The following is a 23,657-nucleotide window of genomic DNA, read 5'->3' as shown; positions in this document are numbered from 1 at the left end:
CTAACTCAGTTACTTTTTGGAACAAGTAGTGAGTAACTATAACTAATTACTTTTTTAAAGTAACGATCCCAACACAGGAGTGATTATTAGGGGGCCGTGTGGGCTCCAGAGCCAGGGCGGGAGCCGTGCCAGGACACCGAGGTCAGCGGCCCTAAACTCTGATGATGAGCGCGGTGGGATCTTTAGTGACCGCGGGTAGCCAGGACCTCGGGTTAACTCCTCACACCGAGGACGGAGCTCTTTGGCAGGCCGGGTCTTGGACCAGCGGCGTTGTGATGGAGGCCAGACGAAGGGGCACCCCCTACCAGCCCCCCCGACACCTCCACCAGCACCATCTGCTCTCCCAGAACAGGCCCTGATCTCCTCCCAAACCCCTCCCTCGCTTGAGGCTCTACGGCCCTGAACGGGTTGTGACCCCAGCCCTCTCGTCCAGCGACACCACGTTGTTGACCTTCAGCGCATGGTAGCACAGCCTGCAGACGGGATCTGATAAAGGGACCCTTCATGGATCAGGTTCAGGTGTTACAGCAGCATTACAGACATCAATAGAAACAATGCAAATCATGGTTGAATTAACTAACAAAAGGATGTGCTATCTATGTACCTATCACTCTATCACTATATATCAATCTATATATCACTCTATCACTTTATCTTTCACTCTATCTATCTATCTATCTATCTATCTATCTATCTATCTATCTATCTATCTATCTATCTATCTATCTATCTATCTATCTATCTATCTATCTATCTATCACTTTATATTTCACTCTATCCATCTATCTATCTATCTATCTATCTATCTATCTATCTATCTATCCATCCATCCATCCATCGATCTATCTATCTATCTATCTATCTATCTATCTATCTATCTATCTATCTATCTATCTATCTATCTATCTATCTATCTATCTATCTATTTATCTATCACTTTATGTATGTATGTATGTATGTATGTATGTATGTATGTATGTATGTATGTATGTATGTATGTATGTATGTATGTTTCTATCTATCTATCTATCTATCTATCTATCTATCTATCTATCTATCTATCTATCTATCTATCTATCACTTTATCTTTCACTCTATCTATCTATCTATCTATCTATCTATCTATCTATCTATCTATCTATCTATCTATCTATCCATCCATCCATCCATCGATCTATCTATCTATCTATCTATCTATCTATCTATCTATCTATCTATCTATCTATCTATCTATCTATCTATCTATCTATCTATCTATCTATCTATCTATCTATCTATCTATCTATTTATCTATCACTCTATGTATGTATGTATGTATGTATGTATGTATGTATGTATGTATGTATGTATGTATGTATGTATGTTTCTATCTATCTATCTATCTATCTATCTATCTATCTATCTATCTATCTATCTATCTATCTATCTATCTATCTATCTATCTATCTATCTTTCAGTCCGTCCGTCCGTCTGTCTGTGTCTGTGTTTCTCTCTTCTATCTCTCTACTTGTCTATATATGGCTGGGAGAGTAGTAGAACAAACGATATAATAAAGAAACTATTAATTTACAGATCTCTATACCACCTTCTCCAGGCCTTCAGGTCCTGTAAGGCTGTAACAGCTCGGCACAATGGAGTCTTCATGTAAATACTCACCAATTATACTAAAATGAATAGGCACAACTGATTTAAATTCAGCCAGGTTCATCCCTAAGCGTTTGTGTAAATAAATGTATAGGCTGTCAAAATATGTCAATAAAAGATTATTTAATCCACTGAAAGCTTAGGCCTGTGTGTGTGTGTTTGTGTGTCTGTAGGCCTACTTCTATTTTGGTGTGTGTGTGTGTGTGTGTGTGTGTGTGTGTGTGTGTGTGTGTGTGTGTGTGTGTGTGTGTGTGTGAGAATATGTGCATGCTGAAATTATGCCTCTGAGATCTTATTTGACTGCATCGTTACCTATAGCAATTAAACCTATAAATCTAATGTCAGCAACTTGGCTCCTATGCCAGCCTACACACACACACACACACACACACACACACACACACACACACACTCACACACACACACACACACACACACACACACACACACACACACACACACACACACACACACACACACACACACACACACACACAAACCCACAGCCTCAGAAAATTATGCATATGCATAATTGCTTGGCGCACAGAACGAAACACAAATACGTTTCTCCGAGCATGTCGGATTATGAAGTTTTGACTGCCTCGCTAATTTAGGCAGGGATGCTGTAAATTATCCTTAACTACAGTATATCTCATCTCCACCCATCTTTTACGTTCCTGGCCCACCCGCCTCCAGTGTGTGTGTGTGTGTGTGTGTGTGTGTGTCTCTCTCTCTCCCCGCCTCACGCCCCCCTCCTCGTCCCTGAGTCTAGACGATGTATGGGCCCCTCCAGATCTAGTGTGTGACTGAATCCAACAGATTAATCAGGCATGATGATCCGCCTATTAGCCGCTGTGATGTAGGAACGAGTGTCCATTAGTTCTAATAAGGAGACCTGCCGGGCTCCTTAATGGAATAGAATAAGCACTTAATGACTTAAGGAGTCTTGGACGAGGGCCTGAGGTACCTCTGTGAGTTAAGGGGTGACATCAAGCTTTTTCGACTTTTCCCTTTGCTTAAGACTGTTACATGCCGTATGTAAACATGTTGTATGTCTGCTAAAATAGAACAATCTAAGTCCGAGCCAGGGGGAGTATTCACGCCCACCGAGAACGCCTCTCAAAAGTGTGGGAAACAGCTTGTTTGCTCTCAAACTACTTCCGTAACAGTGTGACGTCAGATAGTGGGCGGTGCTGAAGTGCAGAAGTCCCACCTGCTGGCTACCGGCAATGTTTACAACTTCTTGAGGGTGTGAATTCGTCTACACAAAGCCTTCGACCAATCGCAACAGAGTGGACTTACATGATACAAATCAGAACCAGTTTAGAGTAGTAAGGGGTATTTCTAACATACAGTCATGTAACCCTATTCTAGTAGTAGTAGTACCCCCAAGTATTCACCCCACAAAAGCAGGTGATGTCACCGCCCTGAGTGACACGGCCCACTTTGAGCCAATCACAGAGAGCGATTGTAATTAGCGGTATGAATATGAATGAGGGGAAAGGCTTTGTTCAGACAGATTTTATTCTGCATTTTCTAGAGACATTAACTATTTCAAAACGATGGAACTGCATTACAACTTCTGATCATCACATAGAACAACTCCATTATAAAATAACCATACAAAAGGCAAACAAATAAAAATAACACTGATTGGAAAAAAGAAAAAAAAATGAAAATAAAGAGTAGCCCAAACTAGTGCAACACAATTTTTAAAGTACATAGCAATCCACGTGATGTGTTATATATCGATGCCTTTCCTCATGGTTCTCCCTCGCATGAACACATTAATCCAGTGATGGCCAGCACAACATTCAGAGAGAGAGACGGGTGAGGTGCCCTGCTGCTCCCTCGCACCAAAACAAAGCGCTACCACTTACGGTAAAACAAAAGAACATGTGATGCCTCTAAGTTTAGATCTGCAGTTTTCGCTGAGAGCTGCACGGTTGCATCATAGTTCCGCTGTCCAAACCCGTTCGTGACCAGCTTCCACCCGGAGCCCAACTTGTCCAATTTTGGTATTGTTTGTTTCAGTTGAAGAACATATCAATGGGGGTGTACAACATGGTGTTGTGGAAGTGTACCACATTGTACCAAATAGTAAAAAGCTCTAAAGAAAAAAAATGCTACTTAGCATATTGAGGATAAGTCACGTTCCTATTTGTTGGTCACGGCAACAATTCTATCGATTATAGAAAGGTGTAAAAGCAATGTTTAGAATTTAAGTTATTTATCATACTTAATACTGCATGTGCAATGCTTGGCATGTCATTTTGACAAAAATTGAATGCAGGTGAAACTCAAATTGACTCTCAGGACCAAAATAATTATTCCTGTCAGTTTAATTACAACAAGTTCGTTGATTTCCATTAATCTTGCTATCCAGATCAAGTTAGCATAATTTTGCTGTCCGAAACGTAAAAGAAAAGACTGCCCTCATCTTTATTGCATAAAATCAGCAGAACGTCTTATTTTGCAAAAACCATAGCCATTATTTGACGATTAACATATTGGAATGAAACTATGAGTTCCCACTGTGTCTGAGTTTAGAGCATTTTTGTATGGTTATATTGTAGCGTTGCATAATTCAAAAAGGGACAACTTTGTGAAATGAACAATAACCGTATTGTAACAACACTGTTTCACTCAGAAACAAAACAACATCCATCATTAAATAAGACTGACCAACCTTTTGGATCAACTATTAGGTTTAACCGTCACATTAAAAATAAACATTAAATAAAAAAGTTTGTGGCTTTTGTTTGGCTATATTCTGTTGATTATGTTGGTTTGGTTCTCACAACTTTCTGATCCAAAAGAGTGAAAGATAAATAAATAAAATATAAAATGAAATACAATTCTTTGCATTTCTGCATTATATTAAAAACCTTAAATTGTCCAGCGCTATTTGAAGTAAACATTACGATATTTAAGACAAAGACCCATACGTCAATCGTGTGTACTGGGTGAAACAGAAATTTGGTTGCTGTTCAATGTATTTATAAGAACTAATACTTGGTCTCAAGCCTTTCTTTATTGCACGCTGTGGACTGTAGTGGTCAAGTCAGGCATTTCAGAGGGTCCCAAACTCAGCATCATTTACAAACAGTGAGTACTTCAAATTTGACAATTTAAACTGTAAACAAAACATTGGTTATGTTTCTTATTTTCAAGCCAAACCCTGGTGTCTTTATTAACGCCAGTAAAAAGCTCATGGAAACATTAGATTTTAAGAAAAACAATCTCATATTTATACCAATATGGTATGGAAAAAATCTTTTCGATCCATTCTTTGTTCTTAAATAAATAAAGCAATTCCCACTTGACACGAATAGAGGCACTTATTATTATTATTCTTTTTTTGTCTTAAAAGTGAATATTAAATTTCACATCCGCGTGGTCTTCCAAACACATTCAGCCATGGGAAAATGGTCCAAAAGGAAACTCATGCATTGTTGCGCCGAATTTACAGAGGCACAATAGATCTGGATCTGAACGTGTCTCATGCACGCGTCTCAGTTCCTCGCTTGCCACCCCGAGACAGGAAGTCCCGCGCGGCCAATGGGAAGCGAGGACGCAGGCCCACTTCCTGTTGGAGGCAAACTAGTCGAAGGATTGGCGCCACAAAGGATTCAGAAGCGGATTGGGTTTGTCGGCGTGTGAATGCAGCCGTGTGGCGCGGAATAACGCGCGCGGGCACGCACACACAGACCCCACAGTGGCATACGCTTCTGCATGGATACACGCAAACACAGGACACACACTGGAAATAAAACGGGGAGAAAATCCTTATTGTCCTCACGAGAGAGAGAGAGTGGGAGAGGGGGAGAGAGACAATACAGTCTGTACATTAGAATATACAAAGAACACTTTTGTCCAGTTAGGTAACAATTTCATTAGACTTTGACATCCAGTTGTATACAGGAGCTACATGTATGCACATACACAACACTACACACAGGGCCGCTGGGGTTGGGGTGGGGTGGAGGGGAACGGGATTAATAGCCGAGGCCTTTCAATTTATAGAGAACAAAGCCTAACCTCTCTTTAGAAACAAAAAAGACATGGATGAGACTTCCACCCTGTTCCCTGTGTATACTTTTAGTCTTTTTGTGCGTTGCTGGCTTTAATTGGAGCCAAATTGTAGACCTCCCCCAAAAATCCTCCTCTCCCTTTCCTCCCCCTCGCCCGACGTCTCAAAAGGTCTCCCAGCGTTAATAGGTGCGTAACCATGGGAACTAGATCCTGGTGGGTTCCTGGCCGGTCTACAGCCGGTGGAAGAGGGGCTTGGAGGAAGGCCCGGCAAAGATGGCAGAAAGGCTTTTCCTCTGGAGTGGGAGCGGCTGTGTGCGGAGAGATGGCCGCGTCCTCGTCAGCGCAGGGGCGAGCGACCAGCCCTGACGCGAGCAGACCAGGGGAGGGTCCACTGCCAACACATTTACATCTGAAAGGAGATGGGCGGAGCTTGTTGCACGCCACGCTCCGCGCCAGTAACGGGCCCAGGGGACGGCCAGGGGCCCCCCTCTCACCCTTTGGCCCCTCGCCTTTTAACTAAGGTTCCTCCTGTCGCTCTGATCGAGAATAATGCGCGTTAACAAATCCTGTTTTACTCGGAACAGAAGTCATTAAACATTAGCTTGATCGACCGGCCCTAATGCCTGTTATTCTCTTATTATTAGCACTTTTATTTTGGGTTGGAATAATGCAATTTAATGTCGGTGCTGATCTCGGAGGGTAATCAATCTGTAGAATAAATAGTTCTGTCTCTGTTGTGCTGGTCGTTCAATGATGGAATACCAAATGTGCTAGCAAAGCATTGATCTGTTTCCCTTTTAATTGCCCCACTCTACCACCTCAATAGTTGTTAGTTTGTTTAATTGACGCCCGGTAATATATCATCATCTATTTGCTGGCTAAGACTTTTCCCTATTGGCAGGTTTGTAATTTAGAGATATTAATGCTATTATTTATATTGTGTATGTATTAATGCAGTCACACTAGCTCTTGCTGGAATGACTTGATTTCATATGACATAATATGTAGTACAGCTGTCATCACTGAGCTGGTTTAGCCTAGCCATACTGTGCATAGGCCAGTTCACGCACGGTATATGACATAGTAATCTTACTGTGCTTGGTGATATCGTTTTCCTGTGATATGTAATTTGACAGATAAAGCCCAGAGCACACAGTGCCGATCTCTTTTCATATTTGCAGCATTACTCAAAAAGAGAAGAATCCCTTTTTTTTAACAGCACAGGGACGTAGCTATTTAATTTGCTCCGTAAGCGACTCAAATCCAATTTGGAGACAGAAATTCAAAGACATTACTTTGAGTATGTCTGAACACAGCCGTGTGCTCTGGGCTTCTTGTCTGTCTATCATAAGGTGTATCGATATTCATTTAGGACGTGATTTGTTCTTCAGATTACCGTTGGAATGTGGCTTACCTCAAGGTCAGAGAGCAATGTGCAGGGCGGCACTGAGGTCAACATTGTGTTCGTTCTTTTAGACTCAGAATCGCAGCTAGACTAACTTTAACGCGACGACACTGAAGGCAAAACGAGCTAGGAGAAAAGGATAGGAAAGGAAGTGGAGTCTCCTCGTGAGTCATGGTGGGTTACCATCATGATTCCTTTCTATAGCTTGTACAGACAGGGGATGCCACACATCTCTCCCCGGCGCAGTTAGGGTCAGGGGTCTTGCACCTCGACACTCGGAGAAGCCCGGGATCGAACCAGCAACCTTCTGGTTACCACCCACCTCCGTTCTACCTCCTGAGCCACATGCCTCCCCCCAGGCGCTAGAGTGGAACCCTGAGACCGGGCAGCTGAAAACCCGTCCTGCTAACAGGGCTGATGGGCCGCTGCCCCTTCTGTCTTCAAGGGGAAACTACAGAGGCCCGGGATGCCACAGCGATGATTAAATAACGTTTAATAGGCCGCCAGGCTCCAGCCTCTCCCACATAACCATTCTATGTGCGTTCGCTCTAGCTCCAGTGTTGCTATTACCTGGAAGTGTGGCTTTTTGGACTAGGAGCACACGTTGCATTGCAAAAAGTTGTGATTTTAGGTTAAAAAGAAAAGGTACATTTGTGACATGTTTCCCTCGCTTTATTAAGCAACCTCCGCGTTGGCTCTTAAGCCCCTGCCTGCTCACAGTCTCTGCACAACGGGTCGGCCTGGCTCCCTTAAGGGATGAGCTGCTATTACAGCCGGATGCCTCAGCAGCCATGTCAGAGACACACTGACTAATACCAATAAACAGGTCAATATTTAGTTAGCTAAAAGTTTGTTCTAATTCAGCGTTGTTTGTGCTATGGTGGTTTGAAGCAAGGGAAATCCTTTTGATACTACTGTTGCAGACTGCTGCGGTCCCTTTGTATTCGCCTCTTCCGTTAGTTGTAGTAAATAACATAGTGCTCGGATAGCTGTTGCATTTAGGGATATTCAAAAACAGCCCCGCGGCACAATAACACTGCAGTGACATTTCCTCTTCTAGGAATGGTCATTTAAAGCACATTATTATCCCGAGTCAGGTGTGAAAGACATGAAACAAAAATTCCAAATGCATTGGAAATATCCTCAAGCTTGTAGACCGCACATTCTGAACCCCTGCCGCGGCAACGGCACTGCAGAAAACCTGAGGATTCTGGTTGTTAACCGCGTGCTGGCGCCCTCGTATAAACGCTCACGGAGGCCTGCGTTGATGAGGCTGCTTTTGTCCGCCGTGTGTTAGTCAATGATCCAAAAGGCATTTTCTAGTCTCTCAAAAGCACAGATTTGAAGGGGCTTGTTCCCCATTGCACAACAACGCACGCCAGACAATGTCTCCCCCCGGCAGCCATTTTGAGTCCCTTTGTAGCAAAATTGCAATTTTGAAAATACATTTGAAGCGTATTTTTAAGGGTGTGTGTGTGTGTGTGGGGGGGGGGGGGGATGCCATTAGCTCCTGCGTTCTGAGGATGATCTCGGAGCCGGTCTCCAGCTGCTCTCCTCCAGCAGTAGGAAGTGCTTATTATTATCATGATTATTACTGCGATTATTATTGTTCATTTAGAAACCACACCTGACTCATTGTCCCAGTTCTAGTTCCCAGGCCGAAAAATAAATAAAAAAACACAGCTCAGTAAAAATATAACTCCCCACTGTGGGGGAGGTGGGGTGGTGATGGGGGAGGGAGAGAGAGAGAGAGAGAGAGAGAGAGAGAGAGAGAGAGAGAGAGAGAGTGGGAGTCCGTGCTTTACAGTAGGTGGGCCTCCAGCCGCAGCCAGTGCAGCCCCTGCCTGACGTAGCGGACCAGCTCCGTCATGCTACTCTGCTGGGTCAGAGGCTCCATCATCGCCTCCAGCTCCTGGAAGAACTCTGGAGATAACACACAAGAACATGTCAGTGGATACACATAGCATGGACGGATACACACAAGAACATGTTAGTGGATACATCTATACAACGTGGACAGATACACACAAGAACATGTCGGTGGATATATCTGACATAGAAAGATACAAACAAGAACGCATCAGTGAATACATCTAACATGTACAGATACACACCAGAACATCGCAGTGAATACATCCAGCATGTATAGACACAGACGACGTGAAGGAAGATATTTAAATAGACGTAACTTTAAATAGGAATAAATTAATCAATTCAATAAATCAATTCAAATAAATATTTATTTTTAATCATAAAGATTTCCTCCTCCAACTTCAAATAGATAAAAACATAAAACCAAAAAGAAGTAAGGGCCAGTCATGCGTAAGATGTTTTTATCGTTAAACCTTTAAAACCAAGCGAGACGTGTGAACGTGAAAAACGCATTTCTTGTTTGTCTCCTGGCCTAGTTTCTAAAAAGTGGGCGGCGCCCTTCAAAGTAAAAGCCCCCGCTCGCCGGCCTCACCCTTGCTGTGCGCGGCCAGCCTCTCGGCGGTCTCCCAGTGCTCGTAGCTGCGCAGGATGTTGTTGGTGATGTTGACGTGGCTGGCCGCCATGTGGTGGATGCGCTGGGGGATGGCCACACTGCCCGAGGAGGAGGAGCTACCGCCGGCCCCGCCCCTATCTCCCCCGCTGCCCGCAGGGGAGGGGCTGAAGGAGAGGGGGGACGGGGTGCCGTTCACCCTGGAGAGATACATGAACACACACACACACACACACACGCACGCACGCACGCACACACACACACCACACACAGAGCAATGTTGTTAACACTGGATAGGGGGCGAAGGTGTCTTGTTGGGGGTGCGACGACCCTGACGCGACCTTGTGTATGAGCATACAGGTGTGTGTGTTACCGCTGGTTGTGTGAACACCTGACCCCCCCCCCCCGCGCCCACGTCCTGTCCGGTTAGAGCTGTCTGAAGCCATTAGACGCGCTTCAGCATCTTGGCCCCCCCCCATCGGTGTGTCTCTCTGCATTGTTTTCTTCCCTCCCCCCCTCCCTCCCCCCCTCCCTCCCCCCTCCCTCCCTCCCTCCCTGGCAGCTGTTCTCCCCCGCCCCCCCCTCCCCCTGCCCATACCTATCTGCTCTGATGACAAGAAATGTAACGCAAAGTCGACTGGCCGACAGCTCTGCTGGGGACAGCTGTGCGTTTCCATATCTGTGTGTGTGTGTGGGAGTGAGAGTGAGAGAGAGAGAGAGAGAGAGAGAGAGAGAGAGAGAGAGAGATAGTGTGTGTGTACACTGTTTGGTTGTTTGTGTACACTGTATAATTGTGTGTGTGTGTGTGTGTGTGTGTGTGTGTGTGTGTGTGTGTGTGTGTGTGTGTGTGTGTGTGTGAGAGAGAGAGAAAGAGTGTGCGTATGTGTTTGGGCATACACTGTATTTGTGCGAGTTTCTGTGTGTCTACTGTATTTTTGCATGCATCGGTTCTGGATATGTGCGTGCAAGTTTGTGTGTGCGTGTGTGTGTGTCTGTTTGTGTATGTGTGTAGGTGTGTGTGTGTGTGTAACACTGTGTTTGGGTGTGTGCACTGTATACGTGCGTTACAGTTGGTGTGTGCGTGACATTTTGTGTGTGTGCGTTCCTGTGTAACACTGTTTGTGTGAGTGAACGTGTTTTTATTTATTGGCACTGGATACTTACTTCCCATTGGTCCTCCAGGGCGAGGGGGCCTGCTGGGAGCTCTTTGTGGAGGTCTAAATGGAGATCATTAAACAACACATCGCTTTAGCACGGGACCGCCCACACTGTGGCTCCGTTCAATCAGCGAGTGTCACTCAGGGACCATAGGGGACCTCCACTGTCGGAGCGGGGGGAAAGGTATACATCTTATCTACACACAGGTCCCCTGCCAAACCTGACACACACACACACACACACACACACACACACACACACACACACATGCAGATACGCAGACGCACGCACACACAGACACACACAGACACACACTCACACGCGCACATACGCAGACACAAACGCACAGACACACACACACACACACACACACACACACACACACACACACACGCAAACATGCTCACAGACACGCACACACACACCCACACACACGCAGACACATATGCACAGACACATTCAGACACACACACACACACGCACGCACGCACGCACGCACACCTCAACACGCACAGACACATGCGTGGCAACCAGTCAGCTGTCAAAAAACTCCCATTTTACCAGCACGAGCATTTTCCTCAGATAACGACGGCCTGTGTAATTAATTAAAACTCAACACTATTCATCAAAACAAGCCCATAAAACAGTCCCACCACAACCGAGTGATTGATGGAGGTAATTAGCACATTATTATCAAAAGAGAAATGGATGGATTTTAATAACGTCAAGCAGAATGAATGCAGCGGCGCTGGCAAATGTAGTTACGGTATACTTAAGGGATGTTAATTGGCTTTGTGCATCGCCCGGGTCTCAGTGGAAACACTGCAGAGTGGAAACTACAATATCTGCAACTTTATGCATGCGTGCATGTGTGTGTGTGTGTGTGTGTGTGAGTGTGTGTGTGTGTGTGTGTGTGTGTGTGTGTGTGTGTGTGGTGCGTGGGCATTCATGTCTGTGTGAAACGTAGGTGTTTGTGTGTACACAATTGCTGTGTATGCATATACGTATGTGCGCGTGCGTGTGTGTGCATGTGTAAATTGTGTGTTTGTGTGTTTGTTTGTATCTATGTATGTGTGTGTGTGTGTGGTGTGTGCGTGCGTGTGTGCGTGCGTGTGCGTGCACGCATGTATGTGTGAGTTTACCTTGAAGTATTCCATTAGTGAGCGGGAGTACTTGACGGCGTGGTCTTTCTTCAGATGGAACATCCTCAGGTACAGCAGAGACAGACATCGGTTGCTATGGAAACAAACGCATTAGAAGGCAGATGAGACTTCTGTGCAAAATCTGCAATCTGCCAAACCCCGTCTATGGCCTCTGGCTCTGAGAGAATTTACTTTCATGTTCTCCAGGGCCAGGCTGGTATCAGCAGTTCAAACAGTCCACAGGTACACCAGGGTAAAACTGTAAAGAAAGAGTATGGAATCTCCCCATATATCCCCTGTGTAAGTTGGGCTGTGGCTGAGTGGCACTGAATGACGGTAGGAGCCGGTGCTCCTGTAAAAACTGCTTCATCAAGCTTTTCTCACAGTGGAACGCTGTCGTCTATTTTAGTAAGCATGCATTCATTCCAATGCACATTCCAGTTCGAAGGGAGAAAATCCATACCAGCAATCGTCAGCAATTGTCCTAACAGACAATTGTGATTGTGTGCGCATGTGCATGCGTTTGTCTGTGTGTGTAGATAATATTAGCGCCTGTGTGTGTGAGAGAGAGAGAGAGAGAGAGAGAGAGAGAGTGTGTGTGTGTGTGTGTGTGTGTGTGTGTATAGTAGTTGCCAACAAAATGAGCGAAGGAAAATGGCTCTAGAAAGGTCTATAACTTATTTACACAGGACAAGCCTCTACTGAATCATCCCAGAGCAATAGAGAGGACAAAGAGCTACAGAACCCATTACGGTAACCCTGAACAATCATCAGAAACACATAGCATCGCGCGCGGGCCCCTACCATAAGACAGCCAGCTTCTTCTCAGGGAGACTCGCTGTGTGGCTGGCGAAATTCTTCAACCTCAGAGCGTACCTGCGTGGAGAAGAGGAGAAATGTGAGAACAACGAGGGGAGCGGACAAAAGGAGTGAGAGTGGGTGGGTGGGGGAGAGGAGGGGAGACAACCCGAGGGTGATGGAGAGGGAGAGGGGAGCTTGGTTTCTCACCGCTCATAGCGGAGGGTCGCAGTAAGGAGGGTAATTTGGCCGGTAGAACACGATACAGGGATACTCTGCGTTGGCCAGATCTACCCTTCTCCTGTGGTTACAAACCAAAATCATAATCTCAGGTGTGCCTTCACACGCACCTCGGCCAACTTCCCCGACAGCCAGCGACACAAAGAAAAGAGTGTGCTCACACACACTCCCTCACACCTGCCTGCGCAGGTTTTATCTGGAGTTTTGGATCACTTGTTTGTTCCTGGGTCATCGGCGTGGATATAATCATTATCCATTGTGCCGTTTTATCATCGTTTAGCCAGGGTTGCATCCAACTCCGACCCTCCACCCATCCCTTCTTCCTCTCATCGGCCCATTCATCCATCCACCCAGACATATGGCCATCTGTCTCCCGTCCCATCATCCAGCCATCCATTCCCTCATCCCTCCATCATCCATCCATCCGTCCGTCCGTCCGTCCGTCCGTCCGTCCTTGTCCCCCCTGTCCCTCCACCCCTCCTACCTGATGAGCTCCACGGTCTCCGAGTACATGGTGTAGGGGGACTTGGCCTCTAGGGGATCCCGCTCCATGGCGTTCCCACACTCGATGAAGGAGAGGGCGCCGTCCGCATAGTTCACCGCCTTCCCGAACTTCTCCATCTGGGGGGGGGGGGAGATACGGAGAGCAACAGAGGGAGGAGGGAGGAAGGAAGGAATAGAAGATAGGGAAGAAAGGAAGATTAAAAAGAATAAGGAAAAGGACGAAAGAAGGAATGATACGAGAGGAATAAAGAAAGAAAATAACAACAAAAGAAAAGGAAAATAAAGAAAAGGGAAGAAAGAAGGAGTGATGAAGAAATGAAAGGGAGTGAGAGGGTATAAAGAGAGGAAGAAATAAGGAAAGAATATAAGAAACAGGAATTAATTAATAAAGAGCGTTAGAAAGAAAGAGAGGAACTGGGAGTGAGATGGCCAATCAGTTAGAGGAAAGAAATAGAAAACAGAATAATGCAAATTGAAAGTTAAACATAGATAAACCCAACGAGTGCGGGGGGAAAGATTGAGTTGATAGAGCACTTAGAAAAACGGTGGGAGACAATTGATGTATGTCTCTGTCTGTTTGTGTTTGTATGTATGTGTGTGCGTGTGTGTTTTATGTGTGTATGTGTGTGTGTCCGTTATGTGTGTTTGAGGGAGAAGTAACGAATAAGCAACATCTCTACAACATTGGGACAAAACCTGCAAGCTCCTATTTGGATAATCCCCAACTAAGATCCAAATCCTTGAGATAAATCTGCAGAAAAGTGTGCTCAAACAAAGACAAATAACGAGTTTAATAAATCTCATTTTGTCGTTTGGGGGAAATCTGATAATCTGTCTGATATTGAATAATCTTGCCAGCGTCATCAGTCCTTGAATGCGATCCTCATAGGAAGGAGACAAATGGAGCAATAAATAACCTGAATTATACAGCGCTAGGCTTTCCAAGAAATCTATTTTCATTTGACGGAGGCAATGGGTGTAAACACAGAGGTGCTCACAAAAACAAAAGCTGCGTGCATGAATGCTCTAAAAAAACATGACCGCAGAAGCTGTGTGTGCAGAAACTGTATGTGCGTGCATAGGTGTGTGAGTGAGTGGGTGTAGTTAAATCTGTATGTGGTTGAATGTATGTCTGTGTGTGTGTTTGAATGTGTGTGTGTGTGTGTGTGTGTGGGGGGTGTGTGTGTGTGTGTGTGTGTGTGTGTGTGTTTGCATGCATTTGTGTGTGTGTGGGTGTCTGTGTGTAAGTGTGTGTGTGTGTGTGTGTGTGTGTGTGTGTGTGTGTGCTTGTGTGTGTCCTTACCAGAGCATCAGCTTTGTGCTTGAGCCTCTTGGCTTCCTGCATGTAGAAGTCTGCGGTGTAGACACTGGAAAACAACACAAAACATGAATGTAGATCAGCCCATGTTGGCGGTGTGAGTTCACACACGCTCAGTACTGACCTGTCACTAAACGCCAGCTTGGGTCGGCCCGATTCCAGGGGCTCCAACGGTGGTTCGGAAAACGTTGGCTCCACCTCCAAGGTCCCGTTGGCATGGTAACCGTCTCCGCAGGGCTTGTGGCCATAGCTTTCCACCTCCTGCAGGTGAGGAGGTACAGGTGGAGAGGTATCATATCCCTGGCCTATGCGGAGAAACCCCTTCCTCAATGAGAAGTATGGAGGCCTTTTGTAAATTGGCACAAGTATTAATAGTTGACAATAAGTCTTGCAATGGTTTACATGACATAACAGTATAGATTTACAGTCTAGATAAAATCATAATAAGCATAAGCAATAAAATCTCTCATTTAGTTATATTCAGTTCAATATCAATGGGTATGTGTAAGCTGTAGATGATGGCTTTTATCATAGCTTCGGCAATAAAAGGAATAATCTATAAATGTAAAATATAAATTTGTCTGTCAATTCATAAAGCAGTTTAACGTGTCGCATATCCCTTTGTCATGTGAAGCATGACTAAAAGTAATTGATTTTGTATCAGAGTAAACCTGCCATTGATTTAAGGAACCAGCTGTTGGATAAAACAACACCAGCTGTTTATCTGAAGATAGCTGTGTTATGTAACTAGATAAAACTACACCTGCTGGTCATATCAAGCAAGCTGTGTTATGCAGCTAGTCTATTGTTCATGGTCAGCCCTGTCTGTGTATGGAATAATGTCAATGATAGGCCACTTCTGAGCGAAGTCACCTCCAAGCATATCAGATGTACCTGAGTTTACTTAATTTACTTTAATTACCAAAATAAATATTCACAAGCAAGCTAAAGCTTTGCCATTTTAAAATGGATACATATATCTTTTCAATCCCATTTGAAAAACTGGGAAATTAATCTTTTCACCCTAAGCTATATACAACTAACCCTGCTGGTTATACTAAGAGAGCTGTGTTATGTGGCTAGTTCAAAATACACACACACACACACACACACACACACACACACACACACACACACACACACACACACACACACACACACACACACACACACACACACACACACACACCGTAGTGACGTGACAGACATAACCATGGTTGTATTGACAGCTAAGCCTCACCTAGTTATGTAGGAATAAGGACTAATAGCAGCCATTCACTACCTTCATGTTCCCTCTCACAGCATCATAGGATTAATTGAACAGACAACTCAAAAGGTCAAGGTTGGTTCTTAGTTAAAACTGAGCGATTAAATCCATTTCAGCGTGTGGTTGGTGAGAGAATAAGGGTTGAGATGAAGAACTCACGCTGCTGTTTTTGGCCTTGGCTTCAGCCCTCCGATGCCTGTGTGAGGAGGAGGAGGAGGAGGAGGAGGAAGAGGAGCCGGTCTCCTGACCGAGGGAGGGCCCCACGTCACAGGTGCGCTTACGGGAGACTGTTGGAGGAGGAGGAGGAGGAGGAGGAGGAGGAGGAGGAGGAGGAGGCGGGTCATCGGACAGCGGGGTTAGGAGTGGAGGGAGGAGCTTGTCGTCACGGCGCCGAGACTGCTTCCTGTTTAGAGAGCTGAGGAATACACACGAAAACACACACGCACACGCACGCACACACAAACGCACACACACACACACATGCACACAGATGCACACACACACGCACAGATACACACCCACACACACACACACACACACACACACACATACACAAACACATGCACAAACAAACAGACACACAGACACACACATTAATAAATGAGCCTCCATACGTTGGCGGCAGCACGTGCACAGGGCCTGGTGCAGCAGCAAAACGTTGTTTATCGGCGCTGCCATCATCTGTGTCAGAATGCGCATAATGAGGCCTGCTTCCTACTTGAAGAAGCAAACCTGCAGCGTCGCTGACCTTTAAATTATTGGCTGTGCCTTCAGCCGCTTCCTGCTCCCCCATTATGTTCACGCGTTCCCGCCGCCAACACATTATGCTCTGTGTTCAGATCCACCACGCCGCGGCGGCGCCAGCATAAACAACGGGATATCAAACCGGAGCACACACACGTTGTTGAACGCCGCGATCAAGCCCTGAGGTTTAATTAGAGGGCTGCTTGGCAGACGCCGCCGGCAGCAACGTCGCATCAAAGGCGGGCTGTTCCCGTCAGACGCGGGAGCACGTGATGACCTTATTCACACGCCGTTCATCACTGTACTCCTTAGTAGGCACCGCGAACGCCAAGGTTATCTGTCAGATGTTTAAACAACAGAAAGTTGTTAACAACTCTTGAACACTGGCTGGTGGCTTCGCGCCACACTGTCTGGCACGCCAGGCCGGCCGAGTGTGTACTGTGTCAGAATCAATCCCTGATTCATGAGGAGACACACACGGCGGCCCCGCACTGTGTCAGATCAATGTGAGACAGAGGACGCCACCGCCGCGCCATGTGGTGCTTTTGAACGGCGGGCGGGCCTGTGTCAAGATTGTTTAAAGGAGAGTTTGTAATTGTGCATCCGCTCGTTCTGAAATGATCTCAAATGACTGGAACCCGGCACCGCGTGTTGCTTACGCTTAACCACATTACGCTAATGACTCTGCAGCACTCCACTCCGTCTTTTGTGCGCTGGTGCCCTTTCCTGCTGATATCTAATATTGTTGTGGCTCTCCTGTTTTAGCAACAGCACAGATATTGTTGTTCTGCACCCCCGCCATCCCCCGCCCCCCAAACCCCCCCTGCTCTCTCCATGGGGGACGGCTGTGGGAGGGAAAGTGCTGAGGCTGCACTAGGACGCCCCGGGCCCCTACACTGGTGATCACACACACACACACACACACACACACACACACACACACACACACACACACACACACACACACACACACACACACACACACATCCACACAACCCCCCCCCCCCCCCCTACACACACACAGTACAGCTGTTAATTAGTCTTTGTCTCTGGTTATGTGTGTATGTATGTGTGTGTGTGTGTGTCTGTGTGAGTGTGTGTGTATGTGTGTCTTTGTGTTGCTGTGTGTGTGTGTGTGTGTGTGTCTGTGTGTGTGTGTGTGTCTGGTATGCTCCTATTTGTATCTTATGTTGGCTCCTCTGTAATGAATCTATTTGCGTGTATTTTTATGAGTTTGTTTCTATCTATGTGTCTGTGTGGGCGTGCATGTGTGTTATTTAATAGTGCATGTATTTGCTGGCATACACATCAACATGCTTTGCCATCTAGATGCCCTTGTGAGTGTCTTTTGATGTGTTTGTGTGTGCGTTTGTGTGTTAGTGTGTTAGTGTGTGTGTGTGTGTGTGTGTGCGCGTGTGTGTGTGTGTGTGTGTGTGTGTGTGTGTCTGTGTGTTGAAACAGCCAGGACATGCAGTGTCGGCGAGTGACACGAAGGTCTTAACCTAGGACACGTCCCTCATCTTTTCTCTCCCCTTCTTGCATCTTCCCTTTAAACTGTCAGAAAAGGACCCATTAAAAAATAAAGAAATAAATATACAAACGCTAACACAGCCGCTGTCACCATAAGGCGGATTTACGGAGACAGCCCGCATAATCTGCTTTTAAATAATTCAAATGGAAAGCAGGGTTTCTGGCGGTTTGTGTCGTTCTTCGGTCACAATGTGCGATTTAAAGTAATCTTTCCCGCCACCTCTGTCGCCCTATTAAAAAATGTAAGCCCTCTCGTTTGAAAACAACACACTGAGGAAATAAGATACACATAAAACAGGAAGGTTCTCCTCTTCTGGAGGTGAAGCGGCCTTCAGCGGTCTGATCAGGCCAGCTGGGACCGCTCTGCTCTGGAACAATGAGCCACAGCGTTTGAAACGTTCCCCCGATCCGTTTGAATATTCATGATGCCGTTGAGGGTCACTATGAGTGACCCTTGAACCCGGTTGTTCGCAAAATACATTGATGCTGTTGGTGGAAGACTAAAAAGACAAATATCAGGTATGCCTTTTATTATATGATGTTTTTATTTATAATTTATTCTACTTAATTATATTCTCCTGGGTTCCTTATAAAAAAATAGAAGGAAAGACGGCTAAGTTGACCTAAAATTAGATTCTGTTTGTTGATGCAACGCATATTTTCCGTTCACTTTAGGCCAGGGATGCAAGGTGTTAGACAGATATGTGAAAGGCGTTGAAATGGCTGTCTCTCTCAGCATGGATGTGTGTGTGCATGCACTTTACCGAGTGGGACTTACCCTGCGGAGCCGTTCTTGTGTGTGTGTATGGGGGAGATGCAGGGTGGGAGGAGCTGGCAGTCTTTGTCCAATCGGAGCCTCTTGCCTCCATTGATTGACGGCTCGCTGTGATCCGACTGGTGTTGCAGATTGCAGGAGAAGAGAGAGAAAACAAAACAACACTAAATAATGACGCAAACAGACGGACGACGCATCTGAATCGCGTGGGGATTCAGAGAGAGCACATGTCCTTCCGGTCCTCACCTTGTGTTTCCTCTTGCTCTTGCTGCTGTGTTTCTCCGTGGGGGCGGAGGCGTGGCCGGCCGCCTGCCTCTTGTGTTTGCTGCTGTTCTCCGCCTTCTCCGCCCGTCTGGATGGCCAGGGCGGGGCGGGGCCCTGCTCCTGTGTGGGGGGGTCATCGCGGCCCCCCAAGATGTGGCATGGCTTCTCCTTGTCCCGCGTCCCGGCCCGCTCTCTGTCCCGTTCCCCGGGCGGCGGTCGCTCCCGCCCTTCCTCTCGCTCGCCCTGCCTCTCCCTCTGCCCCTCTGGCTCCTGTGTGTCTCTCTCTCTCTCCTCCTCCTCCGTCCTCTCCCTCTGCAGCACCCGGCCCGGCTTCTCCCTCTCCTTCCCCACGGGGGGCCACTCTCTCTCCTCCTGCTTCAGCCTCTCTCTGTCCTTCTCCCTCTCCTTCCCCACGGGGGGCCACTCTCTCTCCTCCTGCTTCAGCCTCTCTCTGTCCTTCTCCCTCTCCTTCCCCACGGGGGGCCACTCTCTCTCCTCCTGCTTCAGCCTCTCTCTGTCCTTCTCCCCGGCGCCCAGCCTCTCCTTCTCACCCCCCTTCAACCTCACGCCCTCCCCCTGCCTCTCCCTCTCCTTGTCCCCCTCCCCCGCCCCCGCCCTCGACCTCTCCCCGCCCCCCGGCGGACCCCCGGACCCCGCCCCCTGGCCGGGCACCCCGCCAAGCAGGCTCAGTTCAATCTTCACCCAGAGTCTCTGGCCCTCTGGGGGCTCTCGGAGCGGGGACAGGGGCAGGGCGTGCCCCAGGGTGGGAGGGGGGGACAGGGGGTCCGGGTCCTTGCACTGCTTCCCCCCGGACCCCCCGGGGTCGGGGGCCGAGGTGCTGAACGCCCCGCTGAGGTCTGGGAGGTTCAGGGACAGACAGCCGCCGCTAGAGGCGCTGCTGCTGCTGCTGCTGCTGTTCTTGCTGCCGGCGCTGCTGCTCGCAACGCCGCTGACGGCTGCCGAACCGCCGTGGTCTTTGACCCGGAGTCCTTTGCCCCCAAACGCCCCCTTACCGCCACCGCTGGGGGCGGGGGCGCAGGGGAACGAGGGTGCTAGCGAGTGTGCCTGGGCGTTGGCGACCGTCGCTATGCTCTGAGGCGCGCGCGGGGCGGCTGGGAGCTTGGCGCCGCCCTCCGGGTCGGAGTGGCATTCCGGCGAGGAGGAGGAGGAAGAGGAGGAGTCTGTGTCGATGAACTCCCGGGACTTTGGCGTGATTTTGCTGCTGGGGCCGCGGTGCTTGCGCTTGTCCTGTTAGGCGGGAGGAGTGATGAAGGAGGAGAATGAGATTAGGATCGGACCGAAGGGTGTCTTTGTGTTACGGACTGCTGCCCTGGAGTCCAAAACGTTGCCTTTACAGTTTTGTTTGTTTCGTCCCGTCTTACTTTCTGAGACTGGGAGGCCTGGAGCTTGTTACTCACTAACACCAGCGCATTCTGCTCAGTGGGCTCTCGTTTCTGCGGGTAATGTATTCATAAAACCGCAGAGCGTTAACTTGTATAAGGATCACAACAAAGTCTGTGCCCGCTCTCGCTGTCTGTCTTCCAGTGGAGCAATAATGAAAACTAGCAGGCGTTTAGACAGTAATGCAACAATAATCATTCCATTTTCGTGTAATTCAGTTTTATGACTCCTTTTAGTTTCATGACCAATTACCAAGAGACTGAGGGATGCATTATGGGATAGATAGACGGCAGCAAGCTGCGGTCTTGTATGAAGTTTGGTATCTGGTTTGACGTTTTTATACTTTGAGTGTCAAAGTTGATACGCCAGTGTGGTTTTATAGGGCGGGGACATGATGATTAAGACTCATTTATAGACCTGTAATGTTAATAGAAGAGACACCGAGGTTGAGATTACATTGCATGTTCTCATAAAGAGAATGGGCTTGTTACTGTGGAAGTGTTTTGTTTTTGGGTAAATGTGGCATTGTTTCAGCTCAATTGTGTTTCTCGTTATGTTTTTTCATTGTTCCCACCTGAACTACAAAAACAGTTTTATGGTAATCTCAAGCAAAGTCCCAAACAAATAATTTTACTTGTAAACATGTTAAGCACTGCAGGGTTTATTATCATTCTGAGGTAGATCTTTTTAGCACACAAACACACACACACACACACACACACACCCACGCACACACATGCACACGTATACATACACACACACAAACTAACACCACAAACACACACACACACACACACACGCACACACACACACACGCACACGCACACGCACACGCACACGCACACACACACACACGCACACGCACACGCACCATTTTGAACCATCATGTTTGTCTCAGAATTTAAATAACTAAAGTATGTTGTTGCCATTTTAACAGCCCTCCTTCCCTCCCTCCTCCCCCCCCTTCCCCACGTACATCCACACACACACTACCTGACTCAGACTCCCAGCAGGCATTGCGGCGGGGGTAAGCTGGGGTGTGGGTGCTGGTGGGGGCGCGGTGGTACTGCCCCTGGGCTCTTTCCTGGGGGCCGACTTGCTGCCGGTGGGGGTCTTGGGGCCCCGTGGCCGGGTCACGCTCTGGGTCTCCGAGCTGGCGGGGGGCGGCAGCTCTTTATCCCTGGAGGCTGGGCTGGGGGGGGGGGGGTCAGGGTGGGAACACATCGTTCATACGCTTCAATATGGGGGGACGCTGGCGCTCAGAGCTCGACGGCTGAAGATGTTGTAACCAGTCGGTCGCTGGTTCGATCCCCGGCTCCTCCTAGCTGAGCGTCGAGGTGACCCTGAGCGAGACGCCTCACCCTGACTGCTCCTGACGAGCCGGCTGTCGCCCTGTATGGTTGACTCCAGCGTCGGTGTGTGAATGTGCGTATGAACCGTTGTAAGTCGCTTTGGATGAAAACACATGCTAAACGCCCAGTATGTAAACGACTCTGTACTGGGACCAGGCTGCCCTTCAGCACGTTGAGGCCATACTGAGAATAACGAACCAATGACCATCAGTGTATCGTTTCAGCACATTTCTTACTGGTAAACGATCTATTTATCACTTTGATCTAACCTGACCGACGATGAGTTCAGAGGAATCGTTGAGGAGCAGGTTGGGGTCTGGCATGTTGCTCTGAGTCTAGGATGCCCACAGAGAGGGGCAGTGAACCAAGAGCCTTCTGGCTGGGAGTAAAACATCCTGCCCCTCCCCCCACTCATCTATCCATCCATCATGCTCCCCTCCCCCTCCTCCCTCCCCCTCCTCCCTCCCCCTCCCTCTCCCTCCCTCCCTCCCTCTCCCTCTCTCCCTCCCCCCCTCCCTCCACCAGTACCTGTGCTGGTGAGCTCTGGTCCAGGGGGGCTGGCTGTGGTTCTGCGGTTCCTCCTTGGCTCTGGTCCAGGGGGGCTGGCTGTGGTTCTGTTCCTCTAGGCTGCCGGCCCTCTCGGTTCTCCGGGGCTGCTTCTTGCCCGTGGTGGTCCTCCTGGGGGCCGCCCCCTCGGGGCCCGACGGCACCGCCGGCGACAGACGCATCTTGCACGACCTCTGACCCTCGGCTGTAGCCTTCTGGACCTGCTTGCCCTTGGCCTTCTCTCTGCCTGAAGAGCTGGGGGGCGCGGCGGGGGGGGACGACACACAAAGGCAATCAGAGGAAGGGAGCGCCACCGACGCTGTAATTTAGATCCGGTGGTTTTCACACCATCCACCACCGTCAGTAAGGAGCCATAATGTCGACAGCATATGAAGAGTTATTTGTAGCAATGGCGATCCGTCTTTCTTGCTGTTGTACAACTGTCGGTGAACCCTGGGATACAACGCACCGCATTGTTTCTTTGGGTCATGTTCGTGTCAGCCAAAGCCCATGGAAATAATTTAAATAGTACGGCAACACTTATTTGTGTTTCAAGGGTAAATCTGACACGGGGGGCTACTTTTCTCTTCTGTTTTTTTTGGTGGCTGGGAAAAATCACAGGAAACACTGAAAGCACATCACTTAGTTCATCCATTATTCATCCCCCATTATGCATTCATTTATTCATACAAAAGTGTTGGTCGCTTTTTTGCTTCCTCTGACGTAGAGGAGAAAGGAGGAGCGGTTTCCGATCATGAAACGGAGGGCTGTGGTACCAGAAGAGGGGCCGCAGGTCCTTGTGGTCCACGGGCTGCGCCGGGGCCAGGACGGGCGGGTCGGGGGTGCAGGGCTTCGTCTTGCCGGTCGTCCCCAGCCCCAGGGCCTCCCGCCCCGGGGAGAAGCTCACGGAGCCCAGGGTGACGGTGCCTGGAGGGACCAGTGGAAGAACGGGTGTTAATGCTTGAATTATGTTGTGTTATTCACAACCAAGTGGTTCTAACACAACCGGGTCACACCTTTAATATGTTCACTGTTCGTGCAAACACTGAAAA

General features: G+C 47.9%; 1 protein-coding gene across 1 annotated transcript in view; it reads right to left on the bottom strand.

Moving 5' to 3' along the window:
- Positions 1-8,885: 8,885 nt before the first annotated feature.
- aff2 (AF4/FMR2 family, member 2) overlaps positions 8,886-23,657 on the bottom strand; it is a gene marked incomplete at both ends in the record, with an annotated part of 100,791 nt that continues 86,019 nt past the window's right edge. Inside the window, 16 exons of the mRNA XM_079745291.1 lie at positions 8,886-9,007; positions 9,549-9,766; positions 10,731-10,783; positions 11,867-11,960; positions 12,671-12,742; positions 13,389-13,525; positions 14,712-14,775; positions 14,851-14,987; positions 16,153-16,189; positions 16,331-16,408; positions 19,046-19,161; positions 19,289-19,394; positions 19,929-20,554; positions 21,701-21,899; positions 22,588-22,860; positions 23,382-23,532. Of these exons, the coding sequence (XP_079601417.1) occupies positions 8,886-9,007; positions 9,549-9,766; positions 10,731-10,783; positions 11,867-11,960; positions 12,671-12,742; positions 13,389-13,525; positions 14,712-14,775; positions 14,851-14,987; positions 16,153-16,189; positions 16,331-16,408; positions 19,046-19,161; positions 19,289-19,394; positions 19,929-20,554; positions 21,701-21,899; positions 22,588-22,860; positions 23,382-23,532 (2,483 nt within the window). The remainder of the gene's footprint in view (positions 9,008-9,548; positions 9,767-10,730; positions 10,784-11,866; positions 11,961-12,670; positions 12,743-13,388; positions 13,526-14,711; positions 14,776-14,850; positions 14,988-16,152; positions 16,190-16,330; positions 16,409-19,045; positions 19,162-19,288; positions 19,395-19,928; positions 20,555-21,700; positions 21,900-22,587; positions 22,861-23,381; positions 23,533-23,657) is intronic.

The sequence above is a fragment of the Pollachius pollachius genome, assembly GCF_949987615.1.
Source record: "Pollachius pollachius genome assembly, chromosome: 10".
Taxonomy (NCBI): domain Eukaryota; kingdom Metazoa; phylum Chordata; class Actinopteri; order Gadiformes; family Gadidae; genus Pollachius; species Pollachius pollachius.
This window is presented reverse-complemented; position numbering and strand designations above follow the sequence as displayed.